The sequence below is a fragment of the Aethalodelphis obliquidens genome, unplaced genomic scaffold, assembly GCF_003676395.1.
Source record: "Aethalodelphis obliquidens isolate GAN/ISIS:26980383/991018 unplaced genomic scaffold, ASM367639v1 scaffold15, whole genome shotgun sequence".
NCBI lineage: Eukaryota > Metazoa > Chordata > Mammalia > Artiodactyla > Delphinidae > Aethalodelphis > Aethalodelphis obliquidens.
The window spans coordinates 29,445,071-29,457,628 of NW_020837959.1; the positions used below are offsets into that span (position 1 = coordinate 29,445,071).

At 39.0% G+C, this 12,558-nt stretch overlaps 1 protein-coding gene across 12 annotated transcripts in view; it reads right to left on the bottom strand.

Moving 5' to 3' along the window:
• Nucleotides 1–12,558, bottom strand: part of LMO7 (LIM domain 7) — a 200,895-nt gene that overhangs the window by 47,505 nt on the left and 140,832 nt on the right. For 6 of the 12 annotated variants that reach the window (XM_027116061.1, XM_027116058.1, XM_027116057.1 and 3 more), the window contains 5 exons: nt 11,789–11,819; nt 10,890–11,003; nt 6,568–6,766; nt 3,970–4,222; nt 3,334–3,579 (listed from right to left, as the gene is read on the bottom strand). In XM_027116061.1, coding sequence (XP_026971862.1) covers nt 3,334–3,579; nt 3,970–4,222; nt 6,568–6,766; nt 10,890–11,003; nt 11,789–11,819 — 843 coding nt within the window. Of the gene's footprint in view, nt 1–678; nt 1,399–2,720; nt 3,000–3,333; nt 3,580–3,969; nt 4,223–6,567; nt 6,767–10,889; nt 11,004–11,788; nt 11,820–12,558 lie in introns of all 12 variants that reach the window. The other 6 variants (XM_027116063.1, XM_027116064.1, XM_027116062.1 and 3 more) reach the window with 4 other exon arrangements.

Here is a 12,558-nt window from a genome sequence, read left to right on the forward strand (position 1 = left end):
TTGTCGATCCCAAAGTTCAACAAACTGAACAGTCATCAAAACAGCAAGTTGCATTAACACATAAATGCAGACTCATTATCAAAATGGCCATAATTACATACATGTAAAGTGTAGCAGACAGCAAATAACATTCATGCATTTTAATAATGTTTGCACTGAACTTTAAACCATAAAAAGTCACACATCGATAGTCCAAGAAGTCTAGGTCAAAATCAAAATCAAGTTAAATGAAACTTGCAATGCCATATTTTAAGGGAAATTTTTACACAAAAATCATGTACTCTGAAATATGAGAAACATGTAAAACCAAACAACCAGACTGTTTCAGAAATGCCTGGACGTGAGAATAAAAGTCTGTAAATATAATTGGAAAACATTTTCGTGAAACGTCAATGTGGCAGAATAGTATCATAGTCATCCTTAAGGCCAAGGGCAACATTTGTGTATACACCTTCTTAAACAGGTCTCAGAGAGGGGATGTTGAGATGTGCAAATATGGAATTGCACTTTTTCCACACAAAGACTAAAGGTTTCTCAAAGCAAAATCAATGTTTTACAGGAAGCTTCCAAATGGCTCATGACATGCAGAGCTGGGCAACACGATGCCACTTTCTCACACAAGAAAAGTCACACAAGACCATCCATGACAAGCAAATCCTTGCAGAAACACACTCTGACCTCTCCACCATCAGCCGTTTCCTGTGCCTAAGTCTGCTGGCCTCCCGGATGGACTCCCACTTCTTTAAGTCGGCCTCGCTGCAGGGACCAGGGGTGAACCTGACTGGAGGCACAGTAGTTCCCAGCTTCCAAGATTGGATCTTACGAGCCAACATGTCATCTTTCTTCTGCCTCCAGGAAGGAACTAACACTCTACAGCTATTACTTTTTTCTTTAGGTGGGCATGTCCTTTCAAGTACACAGAGAAATTTTGCTTGAATTTCCGGAGGAAGAGTCCAGGGTTCGGGGAAAGGGACTGGCTGGTACCTATCTGGGGCTCCCGACAGAGGCACCTCTTTCTTCTGTGCTGGAATGCGGCGAACAATCATATCATCTTTTTCTAGGTCTGGAAGTACAAGTTCACCTTCCCTACACTGCAGTATTATATCTTGCTCTACAGGATCGTCTTGCCCAGAAAGCCTTCTTAAGTCTTCGAAAGCCCGAAGAACACATGGGTTTGCATGGAAAGCCCCAGTCTTTCTGACAAAGAAATCATCATTCTCTAAGTCAGGATCCAGGGCTGGCATCTCCAGGTCATCTGGTCTATATCCTGGTGTATAAGAGAGATTCTTTCTGCGTGTTATGAGCCTTGGGCCAGCAGTGGGATCAATTTTGATATGTGTTTCAGAAGACAAGATGTCATCAGAATATGTCTGGAGGGCCTGAAGTAGTAAAAACTGACTGAAGCATAGAAAAGAAAAAGGAAGGGAGAATCTTATTAAATTTGGGGAGAAAAGGTAATTAGGTAGCAGACCAACTAGCCAGTCACTGTGGGTGAATTATTTCGGGGGGCCATGGGAGGGACTCTCGCTGGGAAGAAAGACCAGCATTTAATGCCGTAATCCATGACTTTCCTGGATACCATTTAAAGGAATAAGAGCAGAGTGTATCTCTCAGTGGGCACCACTGAGGCCAAGGGATGGGGCCAGAACGGGAAGAGAGTGAAGCTCCCTGATACACACAGTGTTCCCTTCCACCCCTTCCTCATCCCATTGGCCACAACGACCTAAGTCCCCTCCCAGAGAAGCAGCAATGATCTTCAAGAGCTGAGCAACAAGCACTTTATGCAACAGGCACAGGTGGTCAGCAGATTAAATAAAATGCTCTGAAGCTTTATTAAAGACTCCTATGAATCTTCTCTTTGCATTTTCCCACCAGTCTCGCCTGTCCCAGTGTCTGTCTATAAGTTATTTCCTTTCTCCACAGCTCCACACATAGCACAACTGTAAAATTAGGTCAACTGCCTAAAAAGCCTTTTCAAAATGGTTTTCCCAAGAACTGTCTATGCCACATGTAACTATATACTCTCTTGTACGTGATTGTGCTAAAGAATATTTAATCCTATAGAATTTCAAGCTCACATGCTTGTACAGAAAGCACGATGTCATACGTTATGCTTTTATAACTACACATTAAGTGCCTAAGTGTTCATGACTCAGCACATCATGGTCAGAGGTTAAAGTAGCAGCAGAAGCTGGCACAGGCGTCACAGGCCAGACTCCAAGCAGGCGGGCTCATGCAGGCAGGTACACCTGGGCTCATCTGAAGCACCACTAGTTCTCCTGGCTGCATGGGTGTCCCGGGAGTTTCTGGTCCATTTCTTAGCCAGTTCCAGCAAGAGTGAACATCTTTGACAGTTGCTGTCTAGCCTATGATCTGCTTTTTGTATTCTACTAAAAATGGCGGAGCTTCTGTCAGAGCCTGAATCCTCATCGTCAGAGTCTGAATTCCCTCTACCGTGGAGTGACGTAGAGAAAGGAAAGAGAAAAGAAGACAAAGAATTGGAGAACGATGCGACTAAAAATAATGTCAAGCTCTGGCTATGGAGAGGACTTTTTACGATCCAGATCCTAAAGTTTAAATTTAGACAGTAGTTTTTTCAGTTAGCAATTCTACAGATGTTGAAGGGAAATTAACCTCTCTCATGAAAAGCACACACAGAATGTACCCAGCCAGGGTACTGAGTGGACACCAGAATAAAAGAAACATGCACAGAGACAAACCTGAAGCCCTGAAATTCTTTATACCATGGTTTATAAGTTTCCCTTTTTATTCGTTTCCAGTTCACATCTTCTGGGATCCAGCATTTGGGAAGAAACTGATCAAAAGCATTCCCTGGGCTTGGCATGATGGGGCTTAGCTTTCGCACATAAAGATCATCCCTTACAGTGTTGGGTATGCTTGTCTTTTCTTCTGCCTCTTCCAAATAACAAGAGGAGTCTGAAGTTTCTTGTACTGTTGGCCAGTTCTCCACGTTTGTGCCCCAAGTTCTCCTCTCGTTACTGTTCAAAACATCCAACCAGTTAAGACACCGCGTGAGCAATTTGTGACACAGAACACAAGAGGCATGCTTTCTGTCTCACAAAGTTTACACTGTGAATGCAGCCAATTAGTTCCCATTCTCATCAGTCTCATCATTCCAGCTCCTACAACAAAGTTAAGGCATTATAATAGCATCTCATTTTAATTAGAGAAGAGCTTGATACAGAAGGGCCAAAGACAACTACAAAATGTGTTAAAAGAGAGAGACAAATTGCAAACCATCTGGGGTGTTACTTTACATATTAAAAATCAAGAGCATAATAGACATTCCAATCCAAGAGAAATTTTTCTGACCTCGTCATTCTGTATAGCTCAGTGGCTAATGGGTCAGCAGGAGAAAAGACTGGTGCACAAGACTTAGGAGAGATGCTTTTCGAGATGAAACCCTCGGGCCTCTTTTTCATTTGGAATCTACGGTTGGCTAAGTCATCCAAAACTATATCCGGCAACCTCCGTTCCTCCTCCGAGTCTGATCCACTTTCAGAACCATACACCTCCTTCTGATAGGAATCTGGATTCGAAAAATCATGCTTTGCTCTGCTGATTTGATGGGAAATAAAAGGATTCTTTTTGTGTCCACTGAGCTCAGTCAACACAGAAAAAAAATAATGGAAGAAAGTAACACAGCAGAGCTCACAATGAACAACGTAAGTCATCCAGGAAGCTGAAAGATAACCAGTGAGCTAAAGGCATGCATCTAAAAAAAGAACCGGCAAATCATACGCTGACATTCTAAAACGGAAGAAATCTCTTCAAGATACGGATGACTAAAAATATAGGTAAGTAAAAGAAATACTTCATTAATGAAGTTCTATGTTATCTGTGAAATACATTTTAAGGACCATTCCTTTTTACCAAATTTAAATATCCTGGCAAATTCACAAAGCAGACTGAATTTTAAAATTCAACAATCAGCTCGCATCCCAGTACCTTGGAAATGTTCCATCGGCTTCTATGCAGACTGGGCTTGTCCAGCTTCTTCTGTTATCCTCATTTTTGTCCAGCTTTTTCTTCCTTAAGGGCGCCGGCACATAGGATGGCTGTCTACCCTTGTTGGGTAAAAAGCGATTAAATGGTAAAGCGGACTTTGGTTCAATAGCCGAAATCCTTCGATATGACATATCATCTTTATTATGGTCCTGCATTTTGAATGTAAATTCAGAATCTGTGTCACTTTCACAACCTATTAAAAAAAAAAAAGGCACAAGAATTTGCTTTACTCTCCAGATTACTCGTCCAACTGAAACCCACACAGCATGCCTGCTTTTGTCTTTCCCTTGGAAACCCAGTGCTCTACTGCTAACTGCAGGGAATATTTTTAGAAATTTGTCATGAAGTTGTGATAAGACCCATCAGGAGGAACTTGCTTTGCATACTGGAGATGCATGCAGTACATTCTTTCACTGTTGCACATTCTAAGCAGAAAAAGTCCTGGTTTATGGCTGAACCCCTTTTCTTCCCAGTCTTCCTTGCCCTAACGATTTGTCATAAAATTTGTTGACGGAATACATGTGAATAAAATCTAGCAATCAAGTCAAAGGTGGCTAAAACGAGATCTGAATGTAGTTCGAGGGAAACTCAGTCATTTAAAATAAATCATGCAGTCACCCAAAATTTCTGTGAGGCGAGAGACAAGGGAAGACAAAGAAAGAGATGCAAAAAGCACAAAGAAGTTTGATAGATCCTTGTGAGACCCCTATGAGCAAGAATCACACATTACACATGAGGTTGGACCAAATGACTTCTAATGTCCCCCCAAAATATTAAGAGAACACAGAACTCGAGGCTTTTTCTGATGGTGGTCACGGAAATATTGGGAACCTTGTATTTTGATTCAACATCATTTACACACAAATTTGAAAGAATACACTTTGATACACCTCAAGGTCAGATAGATACAAACACTAATCTGTTCTCAAAAAAAAAAAGTCAGTTTGTTCTTTTAAATACATGGGAAGAAATGAGGGTACAAAACATTACAATAGATACGATATAGATACGATAGATACAAGCTTCAGCTGCCTCCCATTCTGCCCTTTTCTTCCTGCCTCTGTGTATTTGTTAAGAAACTTTGCAAATGTTGCATGCTTCCCGCCGGAGCTCTCAGAGGCTGGCTGTGCACGGTACCTGAGGAGCCTGTGCTCCGCAACGGGAGAGGCCACAACAGTGAGAGGCCCACGTACCGCAAAAAAAACCCAAAAAACAAAACAAAACAAAACAAAAAAAGAACAACAGCAAATAAACGTTGAATTCTAGCTAATGATTGCATGCTGAAGCATTTAGGACAAGTGTAATGTTCTCTGAAGTGCCTCAGAAAATAAGATGGATAATTAATGCACAGAGAATGAGAGCTTGGTATGTGATAGAGCAAGCACAGTAAAATGTTATGGTAAAACTAGGTGGCAGGTACATGGGTATTCATGTAAAATTCTTCCAACTTTGCTGATGTTTGAAATTTTTTATAATAAAAACATTAGGCCGCAAAAAAAAAAACATTAGGAAAAACACTTAAAATAAAGAATAATCATCAAAATAAACAAGCAAAGTAAACTCTCTAACAATCCGGCAAAAACTCACAACCAGAACTCTCAATTTTTCATGCTGATGGTGGAAGCACAGAAATAGTTCAAGAAACTTCACTTGTGGTTTCAATCTAGTCAATTTGAATTGCGAGAGGCATACAGTCAGAAATTTCTGACACCACCCAATAGCCAGGGGAAAAAGACTTGCATTTAAATAACAGATTTGACCACAATATTGGGATTTTGAAAGAAAGTTCCTTCCCACAACAGAAACTTTCATTAACACGTTCCTTTCACACTTGTCCTGGGTTTACTCTGACCCTGACAGACGCAAAAGATGTTTTCTAACACAATGCCAGTGTTGTTACTTAATCAAAGTTTAGCATATTCTATCATGACAGATATCAATCATTTCTTTTCTTAGGTAGAGATAATTATTAAAATATTTTCCTGTTTTTTTCTTAGAAGTTTTTTTTTTTTTTTTATCTTTTGCAGAAAAGTAAGAAAAGGAAAGAAAGCTTATTCAGGAGCTAGAACAGACTTTTATAGAATCTTATTTACTTTCTTCTTTATGTTTAGATATATCAGTTACTAGGCCTCAGAGGCAGAGATTATTAAACCCAAATCTGGAGAGAAAAGAATTAGGATAGATTATCGCTGATAAAACAGGTCATAGTTAACTGTCTCTTCCCCAAACTCCTCTAAAAACAGAAGATTAAAAGAAGTGAAACTATCACCCCTCTAGTAGCAATATAGTGAGGAAGGAACAAGAGAGACAGACAGAAAGAGAGACAGAGAGAAGGAAGGAAGGGAGGGAGGGAGGGAGGAAGGAAAGAAGGAAAGAAAAGACACCCCCAATTATATTTCCATCTCTACAAAAATATACTTCTTGGCGAAATTTTTGCCTCAATAGTTTCACTCCATTTTTCTACTCTCTCCAATTCCCAATTTTCTCTCAATACACAAAGAAATAAAAATAAACCGTCCAGTCCAAAATGTAACTCACCTTCACGTGCCCCTCTCAACGTGATATCAGAGGAGCAGCTTGTGAATGACCTAGACCCCAAAGAGTCCAAGCTTTCAAATGAATCTTCTCTCTTATAGTTGCCTGGAGGAGCAAGAAATTCTCCACGCTCAGCGCACCAGATATCACCGTAACCACTGTCTCTGCCACTCCTCTTCAGGAAGCTGGACTCTTCAAGTGCCTGAAGAACATTTTTTAAAGACTTGTAAGTTAGCATAAACTTCCAAAAGTGTAATCAGTTATCGCTTATTGATTTGCAATAGTTCAAGTTGTGCTGCATTTGATAGGTGAGGCAATGAGACTCCCCCATTAAATATCAGAAAAAATCTGATAAAAATCAGAATATACATCTGTAAATGTTTTCCCACAACTAATACTTGGCACTCATGTGACTATATGGAGGTATTCAATATTATTTAATAAGGTAATAATAAGGGGGAACGTTTTAATAAAAGAAAAGCTAATAATTAGAGTAACATTCAAAGGCTAAAATCAATTATTATCTACAGTTTTCTGGCAATAAACATGAAAGGAGGCAATGAGAAAAGCCAACCTTAATTTTGATATCCAAAAGGAGAAAAGTTAATAAGATTATATTCAGCCTACCTCCAGGAAATATTAGGGCTCATTTTTATTAAATAAACAAAAAAGCCATAACAAAGTTCTTTAACAGAAAGAAAAGTTTTAAAAGAGAGAGGGGCAAGAATAGCAGGCGTACACTTCACAAATTCATTTATTTTCACTCAAAACCTAGATGTGAACCAAGGAAAGTAGACTTGTTTGTTGAATATAAAACATTTTCCCTGGATCTAAATGAAATACTTGTTTAGCTCATATAACAGCTATATAGAAATATGTAAATGTTATTAACCATAGGTTTGTAAATCATATAGAACTTACTAAAATAAGCATCTTTAACTAACATTCCTCTAGGAAAGTTAATAGCAAAATACAACCGGACTTTTTTAAAATTAGCATGTAAGTAGAATTTATAAAGCCTTTAGCATAGTTCTAATACATAGTACTCAATGAATAGCTAGTAACTATAATTTTTTTTAATATGGTGAAGGTAATTTTGTTACTATAGTAAAAATCAGAAATGTTACTTTCAGGTGATGATACTAATATAGAGATAGGAATTCCTAGGTTCTTTTTTTTTTTTTTTTTTTAAAGCAGAGGGTTTTCCTTTTTTTTTTTTCCTTTAATTTTATTTATTTTTGGATGCTTTGGGTCTTCGTTGCTGTGTGCGGGCTTTCTCTAGTTGAGGTGCACGGGCTTCTTATTGTGGTGGCTTCTCTTGTTGCGGAGCAATGGCTCTAGGCACGCGGGCTTCAGTAGCTGCAGCACGCGGGCTCCAGTAGTTGCAGCTCGCGAGCTCAGTAGTTGCGGCACGCAGGCTTAGCTGCTCCACAGCGTGTGGGATCTTCCCGGACCAGGGATCGAACCTGTGTCCCCTGTGTTGACAGGAGGATTCTTAACTACTGCACCACCAGGGAAGCCCCAGGAACTCCTAGGTTCTTTAACAACCAAATGTAATATGTCAACTTTCATTAAATCATTATTCAGAAAAAAAGCTATGAAAGAGAGTTGGGAGACAATTGGGATGTTCTGAATATAGACTGGATATTAACTAATGTGGAATTCATGACTGTTCTTTGGTCTAGTAGACATCACAGGTATATGGAAGAATATTCTTACTGTTAAGAGATGCATGCTGAGCATTTAGGGGTGAGTTGTCTGCAATTTACCTTGAAATGATTAATTAAAACACAGATGGATACATAAATAAAGCCAATATGGGACATGTTTAATGATTAAATCCGACGGAACACAGGTGGGTATTTGTTGTACTATTCTTTCAACTTTTAATTAGGAACATTCTCAAGATATGATAAAAAGCTGAAGAAAGAATGTTTACAATGGATAATTAGCAGCTGTCTCAGGCATACTTTTGGCTAAGACTGGATGTTAATTCGTGGTTGAATTGTTTGACAAATGCTTAAGTGCCAGTAGGGTCTAGTAGACTTATGTGAGATTTCATATATTTTGGACGCCACACACACCCTGGAATTAGAGTTGACATCCTAGCATGAAAATGAAAGTGCCTGCTTTGTACCCTATTTCCAAGCGGGTAGGGAAGCTGGGCTTAGAGCTGGTACCACCAAAATACTTCTTAAAAAATATAGGTTTTAAAATTCTAAGTAAATCTTTAGATTTACCAGGTTTCTTAGACACACACTTGTTGAAGCCTTAGAGTTCAACTCAAGGAGATGATTTTTGGCCTCGTAAGTGTCAAAGATAATGATGATGTGCCACCGTGGTTATAAAAGAACCTAAGTTTGGCCCCGTTGCCTGGTTCCTCCCCCAAACCCCCACCAAGGACTTTACTCTGACAAGTCACCTAAAATGAGTCACCTACAACTTATAGGATGACTAAGGGTCAACAGCTTACTGCAAGTATTTTTTTTAATATATATTTTGGATTGGCCATTAAGCGTTATCTAGTTAAGGGAGAAAAGTCTGATGAACACAATGATTTTGATTTTAACAGAACAGATGCAAAACAGCTCATATATTCACCCACCTCTTACGGCTCTCCACACTCCACAATAATGGAACGGAACCACAACTATAGTTTTACCTATGAAAAATTTTTTTTTTTATAAATTTATTTATTTACGGCTGCATTGGGTCTTCTGCGTGGGTCATATGGCTGTGTGGGCTTTCTCTAGCTGTGGCGAGTGGGGGCTCCTCTTTGTTGTGGTGCATGGGCTTCTCATTGCGGTGGCTTCTCTTGTTGCAGAGCATGGGCTCTAAGCACACGGGCTTCAGTAGTTGTGGCATGCGGGCTCAGTAGTTGTGGCCCACAGGCTCTAGAGCACAGGCTCAGTAGTTGTGGCGCACGGGCTTAGTTGCTCTGCAGCATGCAGGATCTTCCCAGACCAGGGCTCGAACCCGTGTCCCCTGCACTGACAGGCAGATTCTTAACCACTGCACCACCACGGAAGTCCCTGAAAATTCTTTTGCATCTACTCTGATTTTGATACTGGTGATAGGAAGCAGCCTCGAATAAAGCATTCCCAGCACAAACACTCTACTAGGATGATTCAACCTGAGTCAGATTCTGCCATAAAAAGAACCAAAGGCTGTAATGAGAACACTAATGCAAGAGCCAAAGTCCTACGTTATTTTTAACTGGATGTTTTCTTAGCTGAAATACCTGTAAGGCAAGGCTTTGCCTTTGCTCAAATCCCTGCCACATTCATCCTTCAGAGCCTTGCCCTCCTCCATTGCACTGACCTACCTGTTCATCTGTCTACATCAGAGGGTTGTGCTGTAAGGAAGGGTCATCAGCCTTGTATGAGTGTTTTCTCAACAACTAGTACAATGCTTGTGCATGGTATTATCTCAACTGTTATCTGAATTAACTGTTTTAAGGAATTTAAATAGGGTATTATCAACTCTTTACAATTAGAAAATAAAAATCCAGAAGGAATACCCTAACCTTCTAGACTATAATCCCGTCTCCCTATAACGTATGTGGCTGGGTTCAGGCAAAACTATTTAGAGATCAGAGTAGTTATAGGCAAAGTGATCATTTTCATCCTAAAATTTCTATCTTCCAATTATAGTAACTAACATTTATTACACCCTTACAATGTGCCAGAGACTAATGTTAAATGCCTGATTAATCATCATAAAGACACATCAAGCAACTAATATTAATTAGATGACCATATATTATTTTGATGACATATTTTCTTCTGCACAGCAGATTCTCCTGCATAAATACCCCCACAGTGAAGTTAATTTTCCCATCTGAATATTATGAGTGAAGATTTGGCCAACTCTGGTCAGCGCTGGCACTTGAGATATAATGACTCATGGCAAGACAGTAAGATAAAGAAACGAGTAACTTCCATATATTTTAATAGCCCTGAAGCACCTCTCTATTACAGGTTAAGTTCATAATGAATATAGAAAGAGTTAGGTTATATAAAGTGCCTAAGAAAGAAAGTAAATTAGTATTTTGTTGAGTTACCTAAAATTAAGAAATAAATACACATACCTATATCATATACCCTGGAAACTGCTCTGAAATACTTACTCACTCCTTGTGGTGGCTTACAAAGCCAGCAAATGAGTAACAATCCTCTCCACCCATCCCAATCAGAGCCGCCATATATCATAGAGGGAGGAGAAGAAGGCAGAGGGCATGTGGAAAAAAGAGACGAAGGGGAAAGGGGAAGATGAGAAGTAGTACTAGTTAGAGTAGTTGTCTCATATAGATAGAGTTTCCTTACCTTAGTCAGAGCTTGCCCTAAAAGATTCTCAAATGCTTTCAAATTAAGATAGGGACCATTATAGTAGGGGTTACTTTGTGCTTTTCTTCCCAGCCAGTACAAAGTTATCAAAACCTTTAAAAAAAAAATTCCATGAAACAACAAGATCAGTCTATTTAGTAACTAATGGCAAGCTCAAATGCAAGTGAGCACTCTAGATAAAAGACAGTATCTATGGTTGAAAAGTAGATTTTCTTTTAAATTATGTAAAGGAGAAGGGTCACTAAAAATGTTAATTCTTCTTAGATTTCCATCTCTGAGCACATTCTCAGAGCAAAAGCCTAGACCCCAACAGGTATTTATACTCTACCGGTACACATGAAGAAGGAGAAAATTTACAGTAAGAAAACATAAATTAAACTTTTAAAGTAATAGTTTTCCAACAATCTTACAGACTGCACACTTAAAATCAAAAATTCTCAGCTTCCCTAATAATGATATTGAGCTCTTATGTTTTTCAATAAAGCTGTCACATTTTTAGAAATTCTTCTAATATGCAGAATATTATAGATATAAGTCTACATTGGGCAATTGCCCAGAGTCCTTAAACATTTAGTGTTTTTCCTTAAAGTCTGATTTTGGTGGTTTCTGACTTGCTCTCCTAAAAATCCTATAGCCTATTCATTTGCCTTTACCACATTACTAACATGTAAGGACCCACTCCCTAGATTTAACCCACCTTCTTATACTATGAGGTCAGAAATACATGTTTCAACCATATTTAAACACAATTAGAATTTGTTTCTAGCAAAACTTAGAAAAAGGATAGAGAATATATCAGATATTTTTAGATCCCACTACCTTTTCACAGAACATGTAAGTAAAAAACCATTTATAATGTCCCGTTAAATATATCTTACATTTTTCACTCTCCTATCAGTCTCTTCTTGCCTGTAAAGAAAAAAGAAAATATCCATTAGTAATATCTATGAACCTTAAATTGTTAATTATTAACTAGAAAAAACTCATTTGTATTCTAAAGTTCTATGAATATTAATACCACCTGGAAGTTCAGAAACCTTAGTCAGTATATTATCCATCAGAAGGATTTTTCCATATTCATTGATTTCATGAAATATAATTGTCAGTTTTCTATAAAAAGCAAGGTTGTCTTTTTTTCATTACTTTATTCATTACAGTCCGTTTTTTTTTTTTTTGCGGTACGCGGGCCTCTCACTGTTGTGGCCTCTCCCGTTGCGGAGCACAGGCTCTGGACGCGCAGGCTCAGCGGCCATGGCTCACGGGCCTAGCCACTCCGTGGCATGTGGGATCTTCCCGGACCAGGGCACGAACCCGTGTCCCCTGCATCAGCAGGCGGACTCTCAACCACTGCGCCACCAGGGAAGCCCCAGTCTGAATTTTTAAATGTGTTATTTGCATTTGTAAGTTTTCATTTTAAACAATGTTTAAACCCAATCAAAAGGGGGAAAAAAATCAATGCGTGCTCACGGCAGAAAATAAATCAGGAAATGGGGGGAAAAAACCTTAAATAGGAAAAAACAAAAGTAATTTTGCCCTGAGTTTTCTTTTCCACTTTGCGTGAGGGATTTTTCACTCAAGTTCCCCAGAGAAAATTGCTCAGAGACCAAACCCTGCAGATGTTGAAAAGTGCAGTTTAAAACATAGCCAT